This window comes from Haplochromis burtoni, unplaced genomic scaffold (assembly GCF_018398535.1).
Source record: "Haplochromis burtoni strain Fernald_Lab_line unplaced genomic scaffold, NCSU_Asbu1 Contig_29, whole genome shotgun sequence".
Lineage (NCBI taxonomy): Eukaryota > Metazoa > Chordata > Actinopteri > Cichliformes > Cichlidae > Haplochromis > Haplochromis burtoni.
The window spans coordinates 1501634-1526473 of record NW_024582390.1 but is presented as its reverse complement, the minus strand read 5'-3'; the positions used below and the strand labels follow the sequence as shown (position 1 = coordinate 1526473).

General features: G+C 41.0%; 2 protein-coding genes across 7 annotated transcripts in view; both read left to right on the top strand.

Annotated features, from left to right (window-relative positions):
* Positions 1–244: 244 nt before the first annotated feature.
* On the top strand, positions 245–6366 carry tra2b (transformer 2 beta homolog). Of its 3 annotated transcripts, none has more exons than XM_005918265.3 (9): positions 255–385; positions 2188–2395; positions 2753–2898; positions 4413–4572; positions 4684–4872; positions 4963–5078; positions 5664–5798; positions 5921–5988; positions 6079–6366. In XM_005918265.3, the coding sequence occupies exons 2-9, from the start codon at positions 2366–2368 to the stop codon at positions 6087–6089; spliced, it is 855 nt and encodes a 284-aa protein (XP_005918327.1). In that variant the 5' UTR covers positions 255–385; positions 2188–2365; the 3' UTR covers positions 6090–6366. The 3 variants fall into 3 exon arrangements, with proteins under 3 accessions (XP_005918328.1, XP_005918327.1, XP_005918326.1); XM_005918264.3 differs by having other exon boundaries at positions 5918–5988; XM_005918266.3 differs by lacking the exon at positions 2188–2395 and having other exon boundaries at positions 245–385; positions 5918–5988.
* A 4627-nt stretch (positions 6367–10993) lies between these two features.
* igf2bp2a (insulin-like growth factor 2 mRNA binding protein 2a) overlaps positions 10994–24840 on the top strand; it is a 58162-nt gene continuing 44315 nt past the window's right edge. The window contains exons 1-2 of one of the 4 annotated variants that reach the window (XM_042219181.1): positions 10994–11782; positions 13014–13074. In XM_042219181.1, coding sequence (XP_042075115.1) covers positions 11608–11782; positions 13014–13074 — 236 coding nt within the window. In that variant the 5' untranslated portion in view covers positions 10994–11607. Of the gene's footprint in view, positions 12255–13013; positions 13075–24840 lie in introns of all 4 variants that reach the window. The other 3 variants (XM_005918272.3, XM_005918271.3, XM_042219182.1) reach the window with 3 other exon arrangements.

The window sequence follows — 24840 nt, the reverse complement described above, 5'->3', positions numbered from 1 at the left end:
TGGATTAAATTGTGATAAAAATGTTGGCATATTTGCTGTGCCTATTTCACATTTTCATTGCCTAACTGTTACATCTACTCCTACCCGTACCAGTTTTAAAAGAAATTTAAAAAAAAAAATTAACATCGTGCAGAATTAAGTTCAGCTTGTTTCACAACACTCCGAGTTTCTCACGTGGCCTCTTGGGGGAAATTCTACACGAAACCAAATCTCGTGTTTGGCACGTAAAAACGCGATAGCCAGCCCCGAGACTGCTGGATCTTTCTAGATGCAGACCTGGGGGTGGAGCTAGAGTCTCACACACTGAGACCGTGTAGTGTAGATTGTAGAGTATCTGTCAACAATAGATTAAATTTCAAAAATGAGCGATAACGACAAAGGCCGGGTACGTATACATTTTATTACCGTTTGTAATGCATTAAACATTTTAAATCCTTGGGTTTGACAGGGTAACTGAAATTGTAACGGTAACAACCTTATTCATATTTTGTTGGCTAGTAGTACCCAGCTTACCTTGTTGGCACAACTCTTTGGTCGAAAGCTGGGTTTTAGAAAGAACATAAATTGCACAAATTTAAACAATAAAAGGCGACTTTATGCGCAACGGATGCGAGTTTTTAGTTCATCTTTAGCTACCTGGCTAAGACTAGCTTATAGATGAAAGCTAGGCCTGGTGCTTTTTTGTTTACGAGCCGGGGTTTGCACTGAAAACACTGCAATGTCGGCAAACATTTTTATAACGTTTTTAAATTGTTAAAACTCAGTAATTTTCTTCGTCTGATTCGTCTGATTATTGTGCGTAGAAACCAAAATAAATATTTCATGTCGTCGCGGATTCAGTGGAAGACATTTGCCTAACGAACTGTTATATTTTCGCTGTTTTGTTGATGTTGTTTTTTGTTCGTTTGTTTGTTTTTGTTTTGTTTCCCCCCCGTTCCCCGGATTGAATTATATCATGTTACGTCTGCTGGTTATTAATCTTTGAATGTCATTGTGGGTTTCCTTAGTTCTTAGGCACAACAACAATTTAAAACAAAACTAACGACCTCAAGATTTGACCTTTTTTTAAAAAATAAAATAAAATAAAAAAAATCATTTTTATTAACTCATGCAGCTCTCCCACACCATCTTAAAACTGTTAAAGCTGATAGCCACAAGCACCAGCATTATGGATAAGTTTGATTAATACTTGCTGGGCTGACTGACCTGTGTGCAGTAATATCCTTCCTGTAGTGAACTGTTTAATATCCCCTCACCTTGCACAGCTCCTGAATGCTTCTGTCTGTTTAATGGGTGTGTGATATGCCCTGTGTTCCCATGTGGGAGGGTAAATGGCAGATTAAGAAAAAAGAAATGAAGAATTTATTTTCTGCATGTAAACCCATATTTTGAACTGGTTTGTATTAGTTCCTGCAAGGTGCTGGGTGCTTGTTGCTTAACTAACAAGTTTGTTTGTTTTTTTGCCTCTTATTGGATTCCTTTTTTTTTTTTGCTAATATTTAATCTTTAAGGTTTTCAATATATTATGTAATCGCAACAGATAGCAACAGTCTTCTGTCTTTGCATTTCCAGAACAGGTTTTAAGGGCTGCTCAAATGAGTGGCTGCTACATCTTGAGGTCGTTGGAGCAAATTTTACACTTTATTTTGGAGTTATCCACTTAAAAAAATGGAGACAGTGTTGGTAGTTTTAATCTTGATTATAAAATATTCACAGTCAGTGGTTTGATGAACACTATGGTGACTTAAAGGCCATTTGTCAGAAATTATGTAAGAAGGGTTCATTTGGGAAAATATATTGTTAAAGGAAGGCAAAGGGAATGACAAGAAGTTACCTTCACATCCTTACCCTTCAGTTTTAGTTGTAATTTTTAAAAAATGATCACCCCCGGTTTTACCTCTCAATTATTCCAAATTGTTTTTGAGGAAGTTCTTAGGAAAAGTGGCCAGAAAAACACAAAAGTGAAAGCAAAACCACTGAGCGTGAATGTTAATAAAAACACTGACAGTATGTATAATGTGGTCTTTAACATTCCCATTAATGTCATTAGCTCGTACTACTACTACTACTACTACTACTACTACTACTAATAATAATAATAATAATAATAATACCACATTAAACGTTGAATGAGCGTGCAGTTTTAATTGCAGTCATATATTCTTCATCCTTTTCTTTTTCATAAAGGTTAAGGTTGGACGAAGAAAATACGGAAGAAGTCCACTTTATTTTCAATAATATGAAGCTCAGATGTGTGAAGCTGAATTGTTGAATGCATGCTAAAACATGAGGAGGGAAGAAGTATGGGCAGTGTGTGAGAGATGGGGAAGTAAGAAGAAGTAAGACAATTGAAGAAAGAAGAATAATGTCAAGTAATGAAGTTACAGAAATGAAGTTAAGGAAGTAATCTGGATAAGGTCACTGCGCTAAGTAAATTTCTGGTCTGTTTGTCAAATGCGTGCATGTTCTTCTTATTCAATACACACACATTAGTTTAAATCATTGCAATTTTATCTCACAACTGACAATTTTCTTTTTTTCCCCACTATTTAACAACTTATTAATGTAAACATATTGATGTCATATTATCCATGACTACACAGCACTCCTATTTCACAACCCTAAATTCAGTTTCCTTCCTGTACTTTTCACAGGATAGTCTTAATTTTTAAATACACAGTAATATTTTGGCAAATGTATGTGTTGATCACTTCATTGGTGCTGATAAAAAAAATGTGTGTGGTTCGTTCAGGAGTCTCGCTCTGCATCCAGGAGCGTGAGCCCACGGGGCTCTGGGAAGTCGGGGAGCCAGTCCCCAGCTCAATCCCCTGCCCACTCAAAAGGAGGCTCCCACTGCTCCCGCTCCAAATCTCGCTCTCGGTCAAGGTCAAAATCTTGGTGAGTAATAGACTGGCATAAAATTCTCTACTATCGATCAACAGACTCAATATGGCCACTTTCATGTTATACCCATCCTGTTCAGGGCTTCACGGCAAGAGAATCCTGGCTTCAAACCCAGATAGGGGACTTCTCTGTGGAGCTGACTTCTTCCGTTTCTCTGGCCATTGACAAATCTTGCAAAAGTTCAAGAGTTTCACTTCCAAGTTGTTGAAAAAAACCCCAAACAAACAAACAAAAAAAAGACATTTACATCTGCATTGTCTGCCAATTTCTGCGTCATGTGTGAATGAGTGTCCTGGTCACTGTGCTACAAACGCAGTGACAATGTCAGTAGATCGGACCATGCAAGTAAAATTTACACTTTCAGTGCAAATTTTCAGTGGGGAATTAAATGTTGCAGCTCTTGATGGTTGACAACAAACACTATTCAGTTAAACTATATGTTCATATTTCATTGAGGCACAACGCAGCTTAACGGTTCAGTCTCAGATGTTACGTAGTTGTCTGCAGCCCCAGCAGGTGAGAGCCTGTCCCTATCTCTCACTCTCAATCTCTGTGACAGGAAGTTGTTACCAAGCGAAAGAGGCACGAGCCGGCGGGTTTTGCAGTACTTTGATCTTAGAAAACAGAAGGTTTGTGTGTTGGCTACGGCACAGGAAACTGGCATTTAACTAGCATCGCTAGGTTTAGCCACACGCTGCAAATTAATCTGACATTGTGCGTGTTTTACATGATGCAAAGTGCCACACATTTCATCAACATTTAAATATGATGTGGTTATAGAAGACTGTGAGTAATGGTTTTAAATAGCTCTTAAATACATACACAGTATTTCTGTGTGCAGTGTTTCATCCATTAGACTGTGTGCACTTCTACCTGTTTTCTGACTGTTTTATTACTTTTAGGCTATTAAAAAATATTTCACCTGTTCATCTCTTTAATATTATTACTCCTAGTGGTGGTCCCAAGCCTGGATAAATAGGAGGGCTGTGTTAAAGCAAACATGCAGATCAATCCACACTGTGGCAGCCCCTTGGGAAATAAGGGAGCAGCTTAAAGTACCTCCAACAAGACGTTTGACTTGTGCATTCTGTTTCTCCATTCACAGGAGAGAGACTTTTTACTCTGTTTGTAAGGTGCAGGGGCAGCGCAGGGGCAGCGCTGTCATTCAGCAATACAGCACCAGGTGTATTTTTGACAGAAACTTTAAGTTGCACAGAAATCCAAAGTAAATTGTCGTTTTTCAAAAGTTTGCGACAATGTCAACAAAGCCTTGTTGGAAATTTGACGTCACAGAGGGTTTAGTGTTAGAGATTGTGACAGTGGTAAGTGGGGTTACTTTTCACTAGAGTCTGGGATGTTTTGGCAGTTATTTTAAATATTTCATGCTTTTTTTTTTTTTTTAGTCCATACTATAATTTTCATAAAGACAAATGTAAATTTGTGGAATCACATGAAAATTGCCAGAGAACGTATGAATATGGGTTGTTTGTTTCTCTCGCTCTCTATAGGTCACATTCCCACCGCTCACGGAGACACTACAGCCGATCCCGCTCCCGATCACGGTCCTATCATCACCGATCTCACAGTAGGTCCTACAGCGGAGAGCGTCGGCGCAGAAGCCACAGCCATTCACCCATGTCCAATCGTCGGAGGCACATTGGCAACCGTGTATGTGCTTAGCAATGTGTGATATCTAAAAACAGAGGATGTATTGGTTTAATGAATGCGTTTAATGAGAAAATGATCACATCCAAATCTTGAAACCTTTCAAATTTGCAGGCTAATCCAGATCCGAATTGCTGCCTGGGAGTCTTTGGCCTGAGCTTGTACACCACAGAGAGGGATCTGAGGGACGTCTTCTCCAAATACGGCCCCCTGGAGGATGTTTCCATTGTGTATGACCAGCAATCGAGGCGCTCCAGGGGCTTTGCTTTTGTGTATTTCGAGAACACAGATGATGCCAAAGAGGTACACGAACAATAATAAATAAACCCGCCTGCCACACCTATACTTAAAATATCCTCTAGGACTGCAAGTGTAATTTATGTTCACTTTCAGGCGAAGGAGCGAGCCAATGGCATGGAGCTGGACGGGCGTACAATCAGGGTGGACTTCTCCATCACAAAAAGACCTCACACCCCAACACCTGGAATTTACATGGGCCGGCCCACATAGTAAGCAATCTCTTGGTGTGGAATAATTAAATATGTTTTTAAACAAAGACACAGTGAAAATGCTTGTAATATAAGACAGCTCTAACTTATGGACACATCAAAGCATCTGAAATAAAATTCTTAGTGTTACTAAACCTGAAAAGTAGTGTTTTTATTCAACATTTAATCAGTCAACAGTAAAGGAAAAAAAGAAAATAGAAACAGGCTCTTACAAAATTAGTCCCCGTGTCATAAGTTGTATCCAGTTGAACCTAAAATGAACACAGAGATTTTAATGGTAAAAATGACACAACTAACCTCTTCAAAGGCTTTCTCCAACCTCTTGGCTAGTGGTTGCTAAGGTCTCAGTCACACAGCCCTAGAGTCTAGTCAGTGACCTCCTGATAACCACAGGTAACTAGAGAACAGTGTAAGCAAGTAGGTTCTGGCAGTTGCTAGGTGAAATTTGTGAAAAAGAGGTATATAATGCTGCACCAAAAACCTTCTTTTAAATCTTTTTAATTGGAGGTGAGAATGTAACAGTAAAATAATGCAAAAGTACGCTTTGTGTAGCGTGAAAAATCTTATATTATTGCTTTTGTGTAGCGGAGGAGGCGGCCCAAGCGGTCCCCGACGCTATTCACGTGACTACGACCGTGGTTACGACCGTGGATACGATCGTGGATATGACCGAGGTGGATACGACCGCTATGATGACAGGGACTACTACAGATCATACAGGTGACTGTTAAAGGATATCAGCGGTTACTTTATTCTCATCGTGTCGTATTTGGGTTTGCTGTTCTTTATTTTATCCCCCTGACACTGACAAAAATGATAAACGGTCTTTGTTCCTCTAGAAGGCGATCTCCTTCACCTTACTACAGAGGCGCTTACAGGTCTCGATCGAGGTCACGGTCTTATTCTCCCCGTAAGTCATTTCAATAAAGTATCAGAAGTTTTTATTGAAGAATCCAGCATGTTGTATTGTGTCATTTAATTACCCTGTTTTGTTTCACAGGTCGATATTGAAGGCTTCTGTCCCCTTATCTTCCCAAACGTGCAGAATTTTTTTGTTTGTTTTTTTTTTTTGTGGGGGGTTGTTATGTTTTGTAAAGACAGATATGATTAACTTCAGAGTACATCTTTCTTACTGTAATCATCAAACATCTTTTTGCTTAAAATACAAAAGTATAGTAAATTTATGAAGCGGTGCTTTCATGTTTTGAACGCCTGTTGTAAATGTTATACTCATGTCAGATTTTTGTTGTATAGTGGAGCAGATTAAAAAGCAGATCTGTTTTTCCCACCTTGACTCGTGTCCTTCCTCGCAGTATTTTTATGCCTTTTACAATAGACTATTGCATTTGCAAGATAGTTGTAATGCTGACATGAATATATTAAAGCCTTGACTTTATGATATTTATGCATATTCTTTCTACAGAATTTGTGCAAGGCATTTCTATTGATTTGAGTTAAGTTAAATTTTCTGGAGGGCTTTGTATAGTGTCAAGTGGGTGAGGATGACATCAGGAATAAAACTGCTTTGATGAAATAGTAAAACACAAAAGTATTTTAATCTTCCTGTTAAAAGCTCAAGCACTCGGGCCTCGTCCTTTCCTTACTGCAGCTGTTCATGCCGACCACGTTTAGCTGGATGGATTTGTTATTTTTTTTAAACAAGCTGGAACTTTTTAATTTATTTTCCCCCTAACTTTTCAGACCAGAGTAAACAGATCTGACCAGTTAGACAACTCGTTTGACAACAAGCATAGCTTAAAACTCGTTTCTGTGCTGAATATACAAATGGTAAAATTATACTATTTTGTTGGGGGGTTTTTAAACCTCAAACACAGCTAGATGCTTCTCTGGGTCAGTTGGCTCTCTGAAATCAAAGTAATGAATCCAGAATTTCAGTTTCTCCCTTTTCTGGTTAGAAACATCAGGATCTGCTCATCGTTGCTTGGTGTCAACAGTGTGTTTTTGGAGGACAGATGTTCAGCAGAAACGCAACGTGTTTGATGTTTATACGTTACAAGTTCTGACCTCCTCCACCTAGGGTAGTAACTCATCCCTCACCCATAGCTGGCACTATACCATTTTCTATCTGAGATCTATGGTCTTGGACTTGGATGTGCTAATTCCCGTGCAGGTGGAGGAGGTCAAGTGTCTTGGGGTCTTGTTCAAGAGTAAGGGAAGAGTGGGACATGAGATTGACAGATGGATTGGGATGGCGTCCACAGTGATGCAGATGCTGAACAGATGTGTTGTGGTGAAGAGAGAGCTGAGTATAGAAGCTAAGCTATCGATTAACCAGTCCCCCTACGTACCTACCCTCACCTATGGTCACAAGCTCTGGGAATGTAGTCGCGGATACAAGTGGGAGAGATGAGTTTCCTTTGAAGAGTGGCGGGGCTCGGTCATTCAAGAGGGACTCGGAATAGAGCTGCTCCTCCACGTTGAAAGGAGCCAGTTAAAGTGATTCAGGCATCTGACTAGGATACCTCCTGGATTGACAACAAATGGTGAATGTTTGCAGATAATTCAGCTTCTACCATACAAACTGCAGATAACCACAGCAATCACAAGTAGCCAGGCATGCACCCTGACCCACCGGATGAGCTGGAGGTGTCTGGGCTTCTCTGCTCAGACTGCTGCACCCACAAACTGAACCCAGTTAAACGGTAGAGGATGGATGGATTGACCAATTCAGAACTGAAAAATCTGGGCTTTCGTGTCACTTTTTTGCAACATGCTTGCCGTGTAATGGCCTAAAGTTGGACCTTTTGACATCTGTTGGTTGCAGCAGTAATGTACAACTTCTTCTTTGAAAGTGAATAGTCTCTGTTTCTGGTTTCCATTACACAATTTCCAAGTTTCACTACAACTTAGACAGCAAGTGGGGACTGTTTGCAGATAAATCCGCTTCTTCAATGCAAACTTTAGGTTTTAAGTCAACCAGGGGAATGATCTAAAATGAATATGATTGCTTAGGAGAAAAATACACAAAGAGGAGTTTGTTTATGCAATCATGCTGACCCTTATTAACATTAAATTACATATGGATCCTTTTTTTTTTTTTTTAAATTGTTAATGATTGATAATAAATAAGGGTTTGAGGCAGTTTCCCAATGCAATAAAAAGCTGGAGTACTATCAGGCTAATTGGTGCTTCTAAACTGGCTGTAGATACAGGATTAAAGTGCTGCATGAATAGCCTGAAAACTATGAATGTGGTGGGCAGCGTAAAGTGCTTCAGGTTGTCAGTAAGACTAGAATATCAATATCATTTTCCAGCCTGCTTTGTTGAGGGTCAAAGGTTACCAAATTGTACAGCAGGTTTGTCCACAATAGATTCGCCTTGTATAGCCATAGAAAACGTTTATTTAATGTCAGAAGAAGGTGAGTCGTTGGACTGCTTTATGATTTTTTTTTTAACGTGGTTTTGAGGAAAATTGATCCGTGACTAAATGCAGCTAAACAGCCACTGTGAAATCAAGTCAGTTACACCAAGCACACTGTTTAAACCTTCACCACAAGGTGAAGCAAGAGCCTCGGAGTAGCACCTAGCTGCAGGAAAGCAAAGTCCAACATCTACCCCTGCTGGTCACAAATGGTCCAAATCTGTATCCATGACATACAGTACATTACATGGAAAAATTACTTGTTGGATTCTTTGCTTATTGTAGTTTTTCCCTTTTTGCCAGAGAGGAGAGGGGGAGGCGGAGAGGCAGAGCTCATGTCTTGTAAAAACAGGCAGTTTCTTTACTCAAAGGGTCAGTTCACCCAAATTATTAAAAAAACACAATCCCCCCTCTTATCTCAAGTGAGATCAAGCCATGCAGATAATTTTTGTTTTATTTGTCCAGGCTTTGCAATATCCGTTCTGAGATTCCTCGCTTCACGCCAAGACCATTGAGGTGAAATGACTTCATTTGTGGTGCACTGCGCACAAGCACCTCAAATTATTTTTGGTTTTGTCCAGAATTTGGGTGATTAACTGATAAAATTAATTAGATTCCCACGGTGGAGATATTGACAATTTTTAAAAATTCTAAATCTTAAAATTAGACATATCTGATGTATTTGATGCCCTCCAGCTGTTTGAGTTTCACTGAGTAAATGGATGCTTTACACTTTGGTTTACTGCACAACCAAGCAAGAAATTGACCCTGTAATAGACACACAGAAGATACAACAATACTCTAGATTCACTAAATATATATCGATATCACTAAATTCAGCTCTGATTTGAATGGTTATTTTACCCCAAACCCTATTCAACAGTTTATATTGTGGACTTTTGTGGCTTTAGTGCTGAAATTAATAAAACTAAATACTTTGCAAGGGAGCATTGTAACTTCCATAATTTATAAATTAGTACTTTAAACCTTGAATTAAAGTAAAAGATGTTAGAAATGATAAATAAAACAGTGTTGGGCAAGGATACCGTAAAAATTAATGCAAGTTAGAAGCAAGAAAAATTCACAAAGATGTTCTTTTTTTTTTTCACTACCAAAAAAGGGGAAGACCAGCAGAAAGACACCAGCAACCAGTGACCACACCTTGGAAAGTGCATAAGCCTATTTATTTCCATATTCTACCACAAGTCTACATGTGCAGTATGTGTGTAGTGAGTTTTGTTCAGCAGTTCTCAGCACGTTCCCCAAATGTCACATCCCTTCCACTCTCAGCTCAATTTTCCCCTCAGAGTGGAAATAATTTTTGGGTGGCTGGCGTGATTTGTCAGCACACTGACCTAATTGGGCATAACACATAAAAAGAACACATGTAAACAAACCCTGCTTTTCACGGGGAAATGCAAATGCGGCGCATGGATGTGATTTTATGACTTCTATACTGATCATGGGCAGTGGTAACATTAATAAAGTAGCTATTAATGCGTTTAAAGCGACTTAATGACTTATTTGAATGGTGATTCTGATCTCTAAGCGTAAAGACCCAAGACAACTGTGTTAGCAGGTCACCTAGGAAAGTAACTAAAGAGCTTGTTTTGTAAATAGGCCACAGTTTGGACATTCCTCTGTTCGCATACTGACGTAAACAGGGCAGGGATGGTCAGTACTGCTGCTGTTGGCACTATCTCCACTACAGTGGGGTGGCAGTAATGTTCCAAGGCACAGGCCAGTCACATGTAGAAACACTCAGCTGCTGTAAGCACGAGGCTCCTCCCCCTTCTTCGGTAGTGTAGGTAGAAGGACTACACATCCATGCACGAGCCCTGCAGCCACAACCTTTCACTGACATTTCAGCCTTTGTTTGAAATTCGCCTTACGTTTAGCCGTGCTTCCCTCCCAAACACACCCATCCGTGCGCACACACAAAAGAGACGGGATGCTACATCATGCGTAGGGTAATATATATATATATATATTTAAATGAGTGGCCTGAGTGGCACCGCATGGAGGGCGCATGCAGCACAAGGCCTGGGATCCCCTCGCTCCTTATCAGCAGCTTAAAATAAATATTTGCTCCTTTTTTACAATTTGCGCACTGGGGCTGTTGGTACTATTCAAGGCTTAAAAATGGAAACTGTCGCCACCTTTAATTAAAAAGTGTAAAAGCCAATAAGAGATATTGGTGCCAAAACAGATGCCTCTGGTAAGGCTGTATAAGTCATGAATATAAGTAGTAATAAGTAGCTAATTCACCATTATTCCTGCAAGGACGGCGTGTACAGGCAAGCCAAGCTTTCACTTTCTGTATTACTTAAGACAGTTACGTTCATATTCTCTCTTTTTTGTTGTTGGCGTTTGTTTTTTGATTTGTTACAGCTTTATAATTATATTCAGATTTTACAAGATCACAATTATTACCTGAGGTGGTCTTATTGGAGTGTAATATATGCGTAATAACAGGTGTTCACGGTCGAGGATTGGGCCCACATCTTACACGCCGCCATAAATCCATATTTTTATGTGGCTCATAAATAAATAAAAGGCAAACTGTGGGGATCAGTGACACTCTTTGAGTCGACAAGTGCAGTGACAACGACTTGATTTTCCACACAGTAGCTCTTTTTTTTCCCTTTCTTCACTCCCCCAGCCTGGAGGGACCCGTGGCACGGCCCTTATTATGATTTGTTAATATAACCCCTCTGCCTCCTTTAAGCCCATCCCTTTGCTGAATGTACCCACTGCTCATCATGCCACTTTCATACCCTACTGCACTTTCTGTGCTGGGAGAGCAGCAGTGAACCCACATGCACCTCCAAACAATTTTTTTCTTGTGATTTTAAGGGAGATTTTATTTAGAGGCGGTGCTTGTTGGCTCCAGAGTAGCGTCGTAGCGACGACACTTCTCCCTCAGTCCCTGTTAAAAGAGTTTGGCCAGGGCCAGTTGGTGCCGGGGGGTCGCCTATAGCTTAGTACTATCCTGGGGGGTGATTGCTGCGTCTTTTTTTTAATCCCAGCAGATTTTTTTCTATTTTATTTTTTATTTTATTTTTTAAATTTTTTTCTACTTCTCTGAATATCGCCATTCTCTCACTCTAAGATCTGATACCCCTTCGAGATTTTTCCTTTCAGATCATGAACAAACTATATGTTGGGAATTTAAGTCCTTCGGTCACTGTCGAGGACTTGAAGCAGCTCTTTGGGGAGAGGAAGCTGCCAGTGGCCGACCAGGTCCTACTGAAATCCGGCTATGCTTTTGTGGACTTCCCCGATCAGAACTCGGCCATAAAGGCTATAGAGACTCTTTCTGGTAAGTGTGGATTTGATAAGTGATGCTGCTGGTGACAGGGAAATTTCACAGCGAGTTTAACTGCAAGACGAGGTTTAAAAAGCACAATAGGTCAGAGTGTCCAAAATGTGAAATAGGCTGTTAAGCAGCTCTTGTGTTATTTCTTTTACATATATATCTATATCTATATGTATGTGTGTGTGTGTGAGAGTGTGTGTGTCTGTGTATGTTGTTCGGGACAGTGTTTGCGATCACATCCGTGTGTGCCATCAGAGTTTAGATGAACGCTCAGTCATGCACGCTCCAGCAAAAATTGGATAAATTATCGATCACAGGACACACTTGGGGCTTTAGTGCCCATTTGCCTAAAGAAAGCACGAGTCGTCGTAACGCAATTAACGCGCACAATACCCTATATTTTGGGGATTCCGATAGTGCGGGGCGCTACTTTGCAATCACCCACTGGAATGTATGGGATGGTCTGATGGTTCGGGTAGGCATAATTATTTTTCACTTATTTTTTATCTTGATTTTATTCAAGAGAGCACGGCGAAGCGAGCGCGGAAAACTTGTCAGATTCGTGTTCCTCTGATGTCTGGCTATGTTTTTACGAGGTGTCTTGGAGGTGGGTCACGGGGGTCCAGAGGAAAGAGCTAATAAACAGGTAGCTGAGGGGGGACGAGGTGAGACGCTAATTCCGTGCTGCGCCAGGCCACTCAATAGTAACGAAAAGCCGTGTTTGAAAGCCTCGCCGAAGAGCGCTTCAAATTCACCCTCCGAGCCGGGTCAGCACGGAGAATTAGGAAAAACACCTACCTAGAATAGAAAGAGTACAAGTCAATTCTCCTTTGCAAATCATCTCCTCTTTTGATGTTGCATTCTTTACTGGAAGCTGAAAAAATATCCCTCATTGCACTGTGAGGGTTGTGGGAGTGGAAAGCATGGCTGCCCATTTTCCCCATAGTATATAAGCTTATCATGCTTCATTTTGGCGCCGATACCCCCCCAACTGTCACCCACAGGACCTCACCCCGAGTTGGGATTAATGTAAACGTATACAGTTTGTTCGCCGCCGCGCACACAACGCGCCCGTGTACACTACTTTTTTCAGGGGTTGGCTATTTTGAATGGGGACGCACCTACTTGGTGAAGTGATTCAAAGTGTTGGTGTGTAGGCCTACCCAGCTTGCATTGTTACTTTTATGAACACAACAGCTAACGCTACACTATCAATTGTTTTTCGTCCCTACAGGTAAAGTTGAATTACACGGAAAGGTGATAGAGGTAGACTACTCTGTTCCCAAAAAACTAAGGTAGGCCTACAATCTGTGACACACACGTTCTCCACAAACACACACGCATTGTATCATACGCCTATACTGTGCCCCATGGCAGACTTGTGTGACCTGTAGGCTTCCGCTGTGAAATATAGCGAGCAGATTTTCCCTCTTTTCTCGGCTGCCGTGTGTGATTTCTGCCACGCTGTTGCTGCTTTGTTTCCTGGCGATTAAATTGCGATTGTGTGGTGATTAGACAAAGGGAGTTGAAGGGGTGGGTGGGTGTTGGGGGGAGAGAAAAGGGCGATAAAGAAACAGTTTAGTCCCAACATCCGCACAACACACGGTGGCTGCTGCCATATCGCGTGATCTTGCAGCAAGGCCTATCCCAGTTTAAAACATGGACTCACGCGCACACGCTTGACGTGTAATAATTAATATATCCTAATTAAATCTCACCTAAAGGCTGAAATTAAACTTGGTTCAAGTTTAGGCTGAAATTAACGTGGTCCAAATGCGTTTATGTATTAACCTCCTCTCCCCACGCAAGGTTATTTTTCCATATATGTAGGCGATAAAAGTTGGGTTTCTTTATTGACTGTTGCACTGCAATGCACGACGTGATGCATACCAATCAGCTGCCTCTTTCTCCCCTATATGCATGCGTGTGGATGTATGTGGGAGTCACGCTGTGTGTGTAAGAGAGAGAAGAAGTAGCAGCTAGGGTTGACTGTTTTAGTGCGTAAATCTATAGGTCAGCCCCTCAGCTTCACAACCACGACACCACTGCTGTGTACTTGTGTTTGTGTCAGCTTGCCAACAACCGTAAGAAATCCACGAGCTTTTTAATTTCTTTTAAATGCCTGGGTATATTAAAGAAAGAAACTAATTTTTTTTACCCCTACGCGTAACGCCTGAAAAAGTCACTCGTATGTGGCAGTTTGCGCAGCCTAAACACTCCCTCGACATCTATAGATCCACCCATTTTCACAACAATGCCATTGGCTATAGGGAAAAACTACATTGCGTGACAAAAAGGTAAATATTCAAGCCCCTTGTGGAGGAACACGTGACCCATACTTTATGTGCTTCCAGCATAGTCCTCCCCCTCTAGTGCAGGCTTTCTACTTTCCTGCCTAAGCAGCCCCTTCGTGTTTTTTCCTTTCTTTTTTTTTTGCTTAACAACATTGTAGAAAAAAATCTGCATGCTTTACATATACAATGATCGAGCTGCTGTGTCGTTTTCCTTGCTTTATGGCTCGATCTAAAGACGTTTTGTAAGCTGCAAGGCGCAACATGGTGTAAAAGCCTGCGCCACTCCCCACAGTTAATGTGCACGTAGGCCATGGCAATGTTGGAGAGCCTCATAATGGCTGCCATGATGGCCCTGCACACTGCACGGCTATAGGCTGAATCAGATGGAGCAAATGTCCATACATGTGCCCGATGTGTCCAATCGGCAGTGTGTACAGCTGCTGGATGTGCTTGCATGTGCTGAAAAAGGCCTTAAAGCGGAATCCTCGCCATATGAGCGAGATCAATACTAGTGCTGTTTGAATACGTATAGGTGTTCATTTTGTAACGCAGAGCCTGCCTCAACGTGACACGTGGAGGTGCAACTTAATAGTTTGCTGTTGTTGTTGTTCGCTTGGTTTAAATACAGAATGCCTTAAAAAGTAGTGAATTTAAATTTGAAACCCTCTCCGCAGAAGTTCGCCACGATTTGTTTGGAGATTTTGCGACAGAAACGTTCGCCCAGATTTACATTTTAAAAAGATTAAAATGCGTATTTTTTGTGTTCACTATAAGATTTAATTATCATAATTTACAGGCCCCCAGTTAATGCAAATGTCTCATCTTTTTCGTGTATAATTTCTTTTACATGTATTCAAGCTCTACGAGACATCATTGAAAATGCAATTTAGATGTAATAATATAGGACGATTCTACGCTGTTTGCTTTATTTATGGTATTTTCTAAATCTTGCATTTAAATAATTATGTTAACAACTGCAGGAATTCTCGTGGATTTAATTGCAGCTGAGCTCGATGCATATAGTTACACAGGGCTCATCAGTTTTTGTCTTGTTATTTAGGAAGCTGTGTGAGCTTTATGTCTCATCTTCAGGCCTGCTGACACTTCTTGGGTTTTGTGAGGCTGCTGTAGTTTCAGCTGCTGCTTGTTTATATATTTTTAGTTATGTTTTGTTGTGTAACAAGGTCCCTGTGCTGACAGCCATATATGGATTTACAGTTAAATTGTAACCATTTTAAAGGGTAAAATTCAGATTGATTATGGTGACTTTTTAGCTTTTTGTTTGCTAATGAGTGAAAGCCTGGGCCTTTTTAAACGTGTTTTTAAATCACCTGATCAAAAACAAAGGTGTGAGTTCATGTGGTTTTGATGTCCTGTTTGCCATTTAAATATTATTTCACCTCTGTGCAGTTTATGTGTTCACATTTCAAATAGCTTTGGAGCTATGAGCTAATTTATAAGAATAAAAGTAGCTTTTGATTTTATTTGGGGAAGTTTGGAAGCTTCTTGTCAGGGAAATGTTGAATAATTAGTTACAAATTTATAGTCATATTTTAAAGAGAGTTTTTACAATTATGATGCTTGTATCTGCTGAAACTGTTTGTTTGTAGCACATTATTAGTGTTTTAAAAATATGGATTACTTAATATAGATTTCAGTGTTAAGACAATTGTTACTCCAAATTTATATATTTATGTTAATGGACTCATACTTTAAATAATTTCTGTGTTTTACATATATATTTAATTGCCTTGACATGAGCTTGATATATAATTGTAGGTTTTAAAAATAATTGTTTATTGCAGCAATAATCAGTGGAACTCATGAAACAGAAATTCAGTATGCTTAAGAATAATTATTATTAGCCATATTTCTTTTATTCTAGTTGCCTAATTTATATGTTCCTAATTAGAGTGCAATTGCAAAGGAAATTATTTTGATATTATAGTTAAGCAAAATATCTTTGTTGCATTTTTGCTCATGTGTTTTGTTTTGTTTTTTAATGGTGGCCTGTTTTTACACAAGAAATCATTAAAAAAAAAAGGTTTGTCCTCCATATTAAGTTTCTTGCAGTCGTTGCTCGTGCTGCACACGAGGCACACGAGAGTGGGACTTGGTGCTAATTGATATTGGAGCTTCATAAACCGTTTGCAGTGTTGCTTGTCTATCAAACCCGAGCTGGAGTTGCACGCAAAATGACCAATGTGAGCGCTTGCTGTGAGCCTGATCAATAGTCAGTCAGTGATAGTAAGCACATGAAGGTGGTGCTTGCGGAGTAAACACAATTAAAGCTGTCCTCCTGTAATATCATGCAGGTTTGTTTACTTGCTTGTTCAGTGACAAAAACAGACTTTTCCTCCTTCCAATTATCTCCCGGCACCTTCGACATGCCTAAATGAAAATGTGATACATTTGTGACCGAGTGCTAACTCTTGTGCTACACTCCACTGTCTTTCTAATGAGCTGTTTTGTGCTCTTCATCTACGTATTAAGCTAGCTAACAGTTGTTTAATAAAGCCAGGCCGATTACAAGACGTGCATTCTTTTCTTTTTTTTAATAATGGGATACTACGGCGTGGTGTAAACATCTGCATTGCACCACAGTGGTGCCCGTGCAGATGTGTGTGTTGGGTTGTCTGTGCACACTGAGTCAAAACACCGAAATACGATAGCCATCAGTTGATCCACTCAGAATCCATTAATACTCCCCAGTTGATCCTGGGCGAAGGGGAAGCTCTCCAATTCAGGCTCTGGTTTTGTCTGGAGTGATATCAGGAGGTACTGTATTGCTCTCCTCCAAAGCCACATCCGCTGTACCCTCCTCCTCCTCCTCCTGTCTCCTCTCACCTGTCCATAAGGAGTGATCCCTCAGAGTGATCTGTTTTATTTAGGAGGAGATGCCACACATGTTTAATCTTCCATACAAATGTATCCCCTATTGAGATCTTGTGTTATAAAAGTTATGGCTTATGAAATTGCTCTTCATTAGCAATTACAGGAGAAAAAAAATGACAATTTTCTTCTTAGAAATTAGCCGTGGGCTTTTATTTTTTCTGTGTTCAGGCTACTGCATTTCAAATTTCAGCGCCTCTACAACTCTGCTAAATTTGTATAGCAATTATTAACTTTTTCATGAAAGTGAAAGAGTATATTTTCTCTCCTGAAGTGATAACAGGCTTGCTAGTGCAACAGAGTACATAGCTTAAGGGAGCAGCGAGATTAGATGTGAGAGAATTGTGAGTTCATTGTGTGTCTATTGTAGCTGTGGGATCACTGTTTAAGCTCCCCGAGAGTTTGAAACACCTTTTTAAAAAAGATCTACTTATTTTTTTTTTTTATTATAACAGAAGCTTGCGTGTGTATCACAGCAGTGTCTGCAGAAACTCACTTCTCAATGAGCTGCCACTCACATTTCACTGCAACCTGTTGCATGACTAATAGTTCCTGTAGCATTACACCCATTACAACCAGGATTTAAATAATCGGCTAGATGACTCTCCAGAGCCATAGTGAGGAGGTGTGGAAGGCGTGGCTGGAATGAGGAGGATTGCTCTGACTTGATGACTTAGTCTCTGACTAAGCCGTCCAAATATGCTAGAAATAAGGGAAGTAAAACAGGACTGGTCACTATTTGGAGATGGTTTCACCTGAAGGAGAGTGTGACAGCGGGAGAAAGAACTAGAGAGGTGCTATGTATCATCATCATCATCCAAATGGGAGATGAAGGGGACAGCTCTGTGTTTTTGTTTGTGACCTCACAATCGTGCATTGCTGCTGCAATTTTTATCACGATGGAATAAAAAGTGTAATGAAAAAGAAGTCTGTTGTGAAAGGGAAATGAAACCCTCATGATTAAAGACGAGAGGCTTAAAGTTGCCTTGAACTGAGACACCTGAAGATATTTTATTTCAATCTGTAAGTTTGTCCCTGAAGATATGCTGTCATTGGCTTTCTGTAGAAGATGATAGAAAAAGTTGAAGTTCTGAACTTATCAAGACTAAAAAGTTGCATTTCTAATCAACTAGGTGCTCGGTGGCACACCTGTCCATCAGGTATGCCAGATACGTCACCTAGTTTACCGGTTGCTTGGAGATAAGTGTGAGCGCTGCCATGTCAGGCTGTTTGGAGTGGTTGTTTGGGGACGCCGTTATGCTAAACAGGGTTTGATGAAATACTGGAATCTAAAACGTGCTGAACATGAATGCTTAATGACTTTATAAGTCATGATTATGAGTGCCACAGTTTGTACCCAAGTTCTTTTTTAAGGAAGTCATTTGAAAGTTGTAACAGCTGCTAGGTCTCTCTTTCCTTTTCTACATCATCCCTCTGTTGCTCAGGCTGGTTTCCCTCGTGTGTGTGTGTGTGTGTGTGCACGCGCCATGTGAATATAATGGTTGAACATGACACAGGATGACACAGGAGAGACAGAGAAGCTGTGGGGAATCCCAGCTAAAAGCAACATGCCGGATGTAAAGTTTAGTGTTTCTGCCATTCAGTGTGCCAGCACACAAGGGCGTGGTGTCCGTGGAGGGGAGGGCAGCTGAGGCGTACAGCAGGTGGCATTTCTCACACAGGCAGATCCCGTCCTTGTCCCATATCATCACCATATAAAACTGCTACCCTGATACTACTTTAGAGCTCTGATGGGTTTTGAACAGGTGAAAACTTCCAAGGAGCCAATCAGAGTCTGACATGGAGCGAGCCCAGAGCCAAAAATGCTTACATGCAGAGGAGGCACTGTGTCACTGGCTTAAAACTGTGAGCTGGGAATACGGTCTGCCTAAAGATTCACCCTGGTCAAATGGGCTTCATAATCCTGTCAGGCTTTCACCCTTTTCTCATTCTCTTACCTTGGTTTTAAAGTAGAGATGTAGCAGTGGAATTAATTTCTCTTATACATGATTGCCCGTTGGTTGACTGGTAGTTGACCTGTCAGTATCAGAGATGATTATTGTACCTACCTGGTCTAATCCAGAGCCCTGGTACCAGGATGCCTGTAATTAACATTACTTACAGCAATTTTAAAATAAATGAATAAAATGTTGAATGCTCCAAAGAGAGGAAAAACAACCAAATGGGTAGAAAAAAGAAAGAGGAGAGAGCAGACAGGCAAAAAAATTACCAGGTAGACTCAAATTGATGGCAAAAATATGAACATTTTCCACAAGGAGATGGTGACTGATTGCGGAGACAAAAACAACCACAAACATCCATAAAACAAGATGCTGGGTGACCTGTTGGTTTGTTTCTTTTCTCTTTTTCTCCTGTGTTATTCAGGGCTCCAGACTGTCAATGTTTGGTCAGGTTTTATGATCATTATATTAGGTGTTTTTGTGTTTGTTTTTTTCATTTTCTTTCATGCAGGCTGTACATATGTTTAGGAAAATAAAAATACACAATTATAGTTGAACGTTGAATGGAAATGGTATTTAAAGACATAGCCACAGCCTAGCAGGCAACTATGGGGAAAATTTCTTTATCAGCTTGTTTTGTAAGGCTACTGTTAACATTGGGTAACATGGCAAGAGATTGCACGTGCCGTTGTTCCGATATAAATGCCCTGTAGCTGCAAAACAATGTGGAGACACTGAAGGCAAGGAAGACAGCTTAAATAGAAAGAACCTTAAAAGACACGCGGATTTCACTGGCCGAGGTACAATAACGAGATGCATTGAGTAAATTGTGCAGAATGTGGCGGTGCGAGTATGATTAATGCATTGTTCGAAACGATCTATCTAACTGCACAATGGCACCATATGACACAAGCTATGCAGGGATTTGTGGAGTCCTTGAAAAGCAGCGCCTCTTCTCACAAGCATTTACCAACAGGGTCGCCTGGCAAATAAGACCAAAAAACTCAATAAAAACAAACAAAACAACATAACTTGCATGATCGTATCATGTGAAGATGACTTTTAAATTAAAACTGTTGTTTTAAAAAAGAAAAAAAAAGAAAAGGTTTTGCCCATTTGGTATGTTTTCATGCCTGAGCTTGGAGTTTTGCAGTAAACGGCTGCCTGCCGCCCTTATTTGATCTTAAATATACATTATTATTCACGTTAGAGCACAAAACAGATGCAATAGCACCAAAATCTGGTGGTGGTGCTACCATTTGTGAGACTTTGGTGGCATTTGGTGAGGCGAGAGGGAAAGTTCTCCTGAAGCCTTGCTTTTAGGAGCTAAATAGCAGCTATATGTGTTTATTCAGAAGGCATTTATTACCCTGAAAAACAATATTATTGCCAATATTAGGCAGTTTTTCTTGCAGAAATCCAACTCATTTGAGTCTGAACACAAAGTGCGCTTTAGGCTGGTCGCCCCACTCAAAAGTTTCTAAACCCAGTTTCATTTCCAGGAACTTCCAGATTTCCAGACAGCTTTTTAAAAAAAAATTCATTCCCCATGTAGCGGCAGTAACATCGTTTGATATTTATCCGCGAAGAGAAATGCCACAAGATACAGTCCTCTGACATTTACAGCATCTTGATGTGGGAGCAAAACTGTGTCATTGTGCTGTTGAATGCGCGTGTGTGTCCATGTGTGTTTACAGGTCGCGCTTTATTCAGGTCCAACTGTTCCGCGTTGCCACGGAAACCAGTTTTGAGTGTTTTGCTTTAGTTAAAGAAGCAGAGCTCGAACTTTCAGAAATTAGACCCAAAGCGCTCCAGTGAATAGAAGGACCTCGCAAGCTGCAAAACAAAACGTTTCCTGCTTTTTATTTATTTATTTAATTTATAGAACCCCCTGAGATTCACCCTGCAGCCGATCACTTTAATAATTCTTGATATCAAAATTGCAAGATTACAGATTTTGTTTGTCACAAACTGCTGTCAGTTTGGGCATCTTGTAATTTCCATCCATTCCCAGGAGAGTGGAGAGTGCAGTCCAGGCGTGTATCCGTGGCTTGGGATATGGCGCAGTGGTCAGAGTGCTGATTTTATATGACAGTGAATTCACAGCCGAGTAAGGTGCCTCAATAAAAATGCCTGTGCAAAGCTGGCACTTCAAACCTTCAAGTGCTCATTTTCTTTCCACAAGTGCAGCAGGGAAAACTGCTGAATGGGCTGTCCATCTATGTCACAGCCGCAGCCCTTTTGTGACCTTTCTTATTTATGAACCCTCTCGCGGCCGTCATTTCCACCCTTTTCCATATGTATGCAGCAGAATCACTACCACTGCCACCGCCATCAGAACAAGTCATCTACAGTAGGGTCATCGCACAGCTGAGCCTCCGACACAACCTAGAGCACAGTCCGGCTATTGTGCTTTCCCTGTTTCGCACTGTTTCTGATGGAAGAGGAAGCCACAGAGAGGACTTCCGAGTCAAAGATGAGCATGTCCCACATGCATACTTATAGGGAGAAATGAGCACTGCTGATAGAGGGCAGCATTTCTTTCCCCGTCACTGAGGCTCATGGGGAGGCTGTGTGAGGCCGTTAGTGTCCTTTCTCAGCAGGGTATGTGTGGTCTGCTCGCAATCATTAGGATTTCCAGCTGTTGCAAATCACATTAAACGTTAAAGCACATTGAAATCATGTATATTCTCACATTAACCATGTATGCCCACTTCTTGAAAAAGAAATCAAATTATATGTATCTGAAATCTTAAGATACTCGATCTTCTTCCCCATGCTGAATGCGAGACACCTCCTTCACTTGTATCCAGCCGTAACATTAAAATAAAACTTAGCAAAAACATCCCAACCCACACAGAGCTGGACGAATCCCTAAAATCACATTTTAGTTTTAAAGCCGAGTGAGTGAATATCAGACTGCTTTAAATGTTTAGTATGCTGTTTTCAGATACTCTACACAAACAGCTACTTTTACTTTGCATGTTAAACAGGAAGCAGTCACATTAAACTGTCTTCTTTTGAAGCTGTTCCTCAAACTAACTAAAAATAATCAAATAAAAAATTATATATATATATATATGACTTAGTGGTTTTGTAGTTATGTATTTAGCAGCATATATGACTTAGTGTCAGCATGAAAACTAATAAGCCTTAGACAAAATGTCAATCTGTTCTTTTACTGATTTATTCATTTTTATTGAAAGGAAACATGGTTATTCTGTCTTTGTGATTCAGTTTTTGCCACTTTTAAAAATTGTGGTTCTTAGTTACAGTGTCCTTGGGCCATGTCAGTGTTAGCAGTGCTGCTTTGCATTTGTGAATTGTGATATACTGGTATGCCTGAGTCTGACTTTGACTTGGTGAGCCCAGTGATGAGTTGGGTGATAAGCAACAGGCAGGAGCTGGAGAGTAGGACAAATCCGTCTGCGGCCCTGCCAAGTGGCCAAGTTCACGCCAATACCCAGTCAGTTGCTTTTGGATGAGAAAAACATGTATGAGAAAACTGGATATGGCGATAAGCAAATGGAATGACAGGAGTCTCGTATTTGCATGGAAACACAAGGGACCTTAAGGGAGTCCTTTTGATCGTATCAGACCAAACGGCAGTTTGCAGGCAGAGCTGGAGAGTATTTTCATATAGACGCAGCAGAGCTGCTCAAAAAGAGCCGTGAGCAGAATGTGAAAGAAACAGTATCAGCTTGTAAATAGTTGTCGTCTTGCTGACCCTTAGCTAATATATTTCAGGAGGAGTTAAGCAATTTATTGTGAAGTGTTCAGTCTGTGTGCATCTAACTAAAAAGTCTATTCTAAGGGATTCCTGTGGGTGCAGGAGCTGCTGCGTAGCATAGCGTACACGAGGAATACAACTGTATGTCCTTCCTGTGAGTTTTAAATTGTTACATTCACATATTTGTAATTACGTCGTGGTGAAACAGCATGCAGGAAACTGCCAAACAGCAATGTGATTTAGCAGCTGACTGATTCATTTGTGTGTGCGTTTATCGTGGTCTCCTTGCATGTATGCTGCCGTTGTTGCCCATCCAGCAACGCAGAGCCTCTGTCTCACACATGCAAACAACATTATGACACTGATTGATGAATGAGCTCTCCCTGTCAGGTTAAACGAAGCACACGCTCACACAAATCCAATTAAACTTGAAGCAAGCGTGCATTGAGGAGCACAATCTGAGAACCTGAAGGCAAGCACGAGGGCATCTTCAGCCCACCAGGTTAATAAATATTTGATACTGAGGCAGCCATGCGTGTCTTCTTGTTCAGAGTGTTGGGAAAGTTAAAGAGGGTCTTTGCCTTTAAGCACGGTGCGACCAGAGCCGCTTCTGTTAACACGCTTCTGCTCAGGTGATTTTTATTTTTAATAATTATAAATTCCAAAAGATCCAGCTGCAGCTCACCTCCTCTCTCCAGGGACTGTCACACACTTCTCGCACTGCAGTATTTGGTGCCTGTCTTCCCTGCATCCTCCTCCTTCCTCTCCTCCTTCTCACATGTGCATGCTTTGCCACCTAGATTGCGTGAACTGTCTCCCACTGCATCCCGCTGGCTGTGACGCCACTGCTCCCCTGGCACGGAGTGGTAATGCAGAATGAAGCCTGCTATGTCTTAGCATGAGTTGGTGTAAATAGCTTAGAACTGTATGTTATGTATAGTAAGCTGAATGTGAGCCGCCATATCAGATAGCGCAACGGAGACAAGCGACTTATTCTTAGTAGAGTTGTGGTTGCCGCCATTCAGATCCTTCAACAACAGTAGACGTATGTGTGGCCGTGTCATTGCGTGTGTGTATTATGCCTCTGTGCTCCTGCCAACCTCCCTTCTCCCCCCACCACCGCCCCTCCGGTGGGAAGCAAGAGTTCATTTCAGTGATGGCAACTGAGATGGTTTTGTTTCAAGTGGTGTGAGGAGTGACTCCAGGCTGGGAGGTTTCCGGTCGCTTAACGTTGCGGGACGATAAATTACAGGGAAATAGAGTGACAAGCTTCAGAGGGTAGATTGTTGATGAAGAGACAGTGGTGGTGCAGATGTGGAGCCACTGAAGATGACACAAGTGTAATTAGAAGGGACTTGTGTTTGTTCTTCCTTTTGTCAAGCGCAATTGTCGTACCCTTTGATAGAAGCACACAGACACGCACCCCGGGCATTGGTGAAGCATTTACGGTATCACAGTTACAGTTTCCTCCTTTATTATGGTACATTATTAAAGATGGCGTATGCCTATGTAGGATTCATAAGCCAGGTTCTCTCTCTCTCACACAGTCACACACACAGACACACACACACAGATGGACCCTGATTTGATCAAATCACAGAAATGCCACTGAGGGGAAAAAATGCAGTTTTATTTGCTTTTGCCGTCTTTTCGCTCGTTGTTGTAAAATACAATCCACCGCTGCAGATGTGAGGTCTGATCATGACGAATGATCCCATTACCATTATGTGGCTGTCACAAGCTCGGATCCGCCAGGGCCTTCACACCGAGATGGTGCTTTTCAGGGCAGTTGTTGTGGTTGTCTTGAAGAACTGGCAGCCCGTTTTTCAGAACAGCCTTCACTCCTAATAACCCCTTCAACTTAGACAGGGTGTTTGTTAAAGAGGGGAACCAGGCTCGTTTGTTTTCTGCCAGGAATGATGAAAGCAGCCGGCCTGTAAATACTTGCAGATTTGTTTTGGTGTTTCTGTGGAGGAGTGGCGTAAACTCGAGTGCGACTAGAAACAGTTGTTAAATGAGTGGACTTTGACATCCTGCTTGCCTGTCATTGTTATTAATATTTTGGTTGCAACTCAGGTGGATCTAAGAAATGCAGATCTTTAAAGGGGGTTATTTTCAGCCTGTGATTGTCTTTAAGTAAAACTGCACATTAGATTTGGCAGAAGTCTGACCCTTGTATACAAT

Coding starts and splice junctions, on each gene's coding strand:
- tra2b (XM_005918264.3), top strand. CDS start 2,366: ATGTCAAGTAATGAAGTTACAGAAATGAAG. Junction 5,079..5,663: donor TACATGGGCCGGCCCACATA/GTAAGCAATCTC, acceptor GCTTTTGTGTAG/CGGAGGAGGCGGCCCAAGCG. Junction 5,799..5,917: donor GACTACTACAGATCATACAG/GTGACTGTTAAA, acceptor TTGTTCCTCTAG/AAGGCGATCTCCTTCACCTT.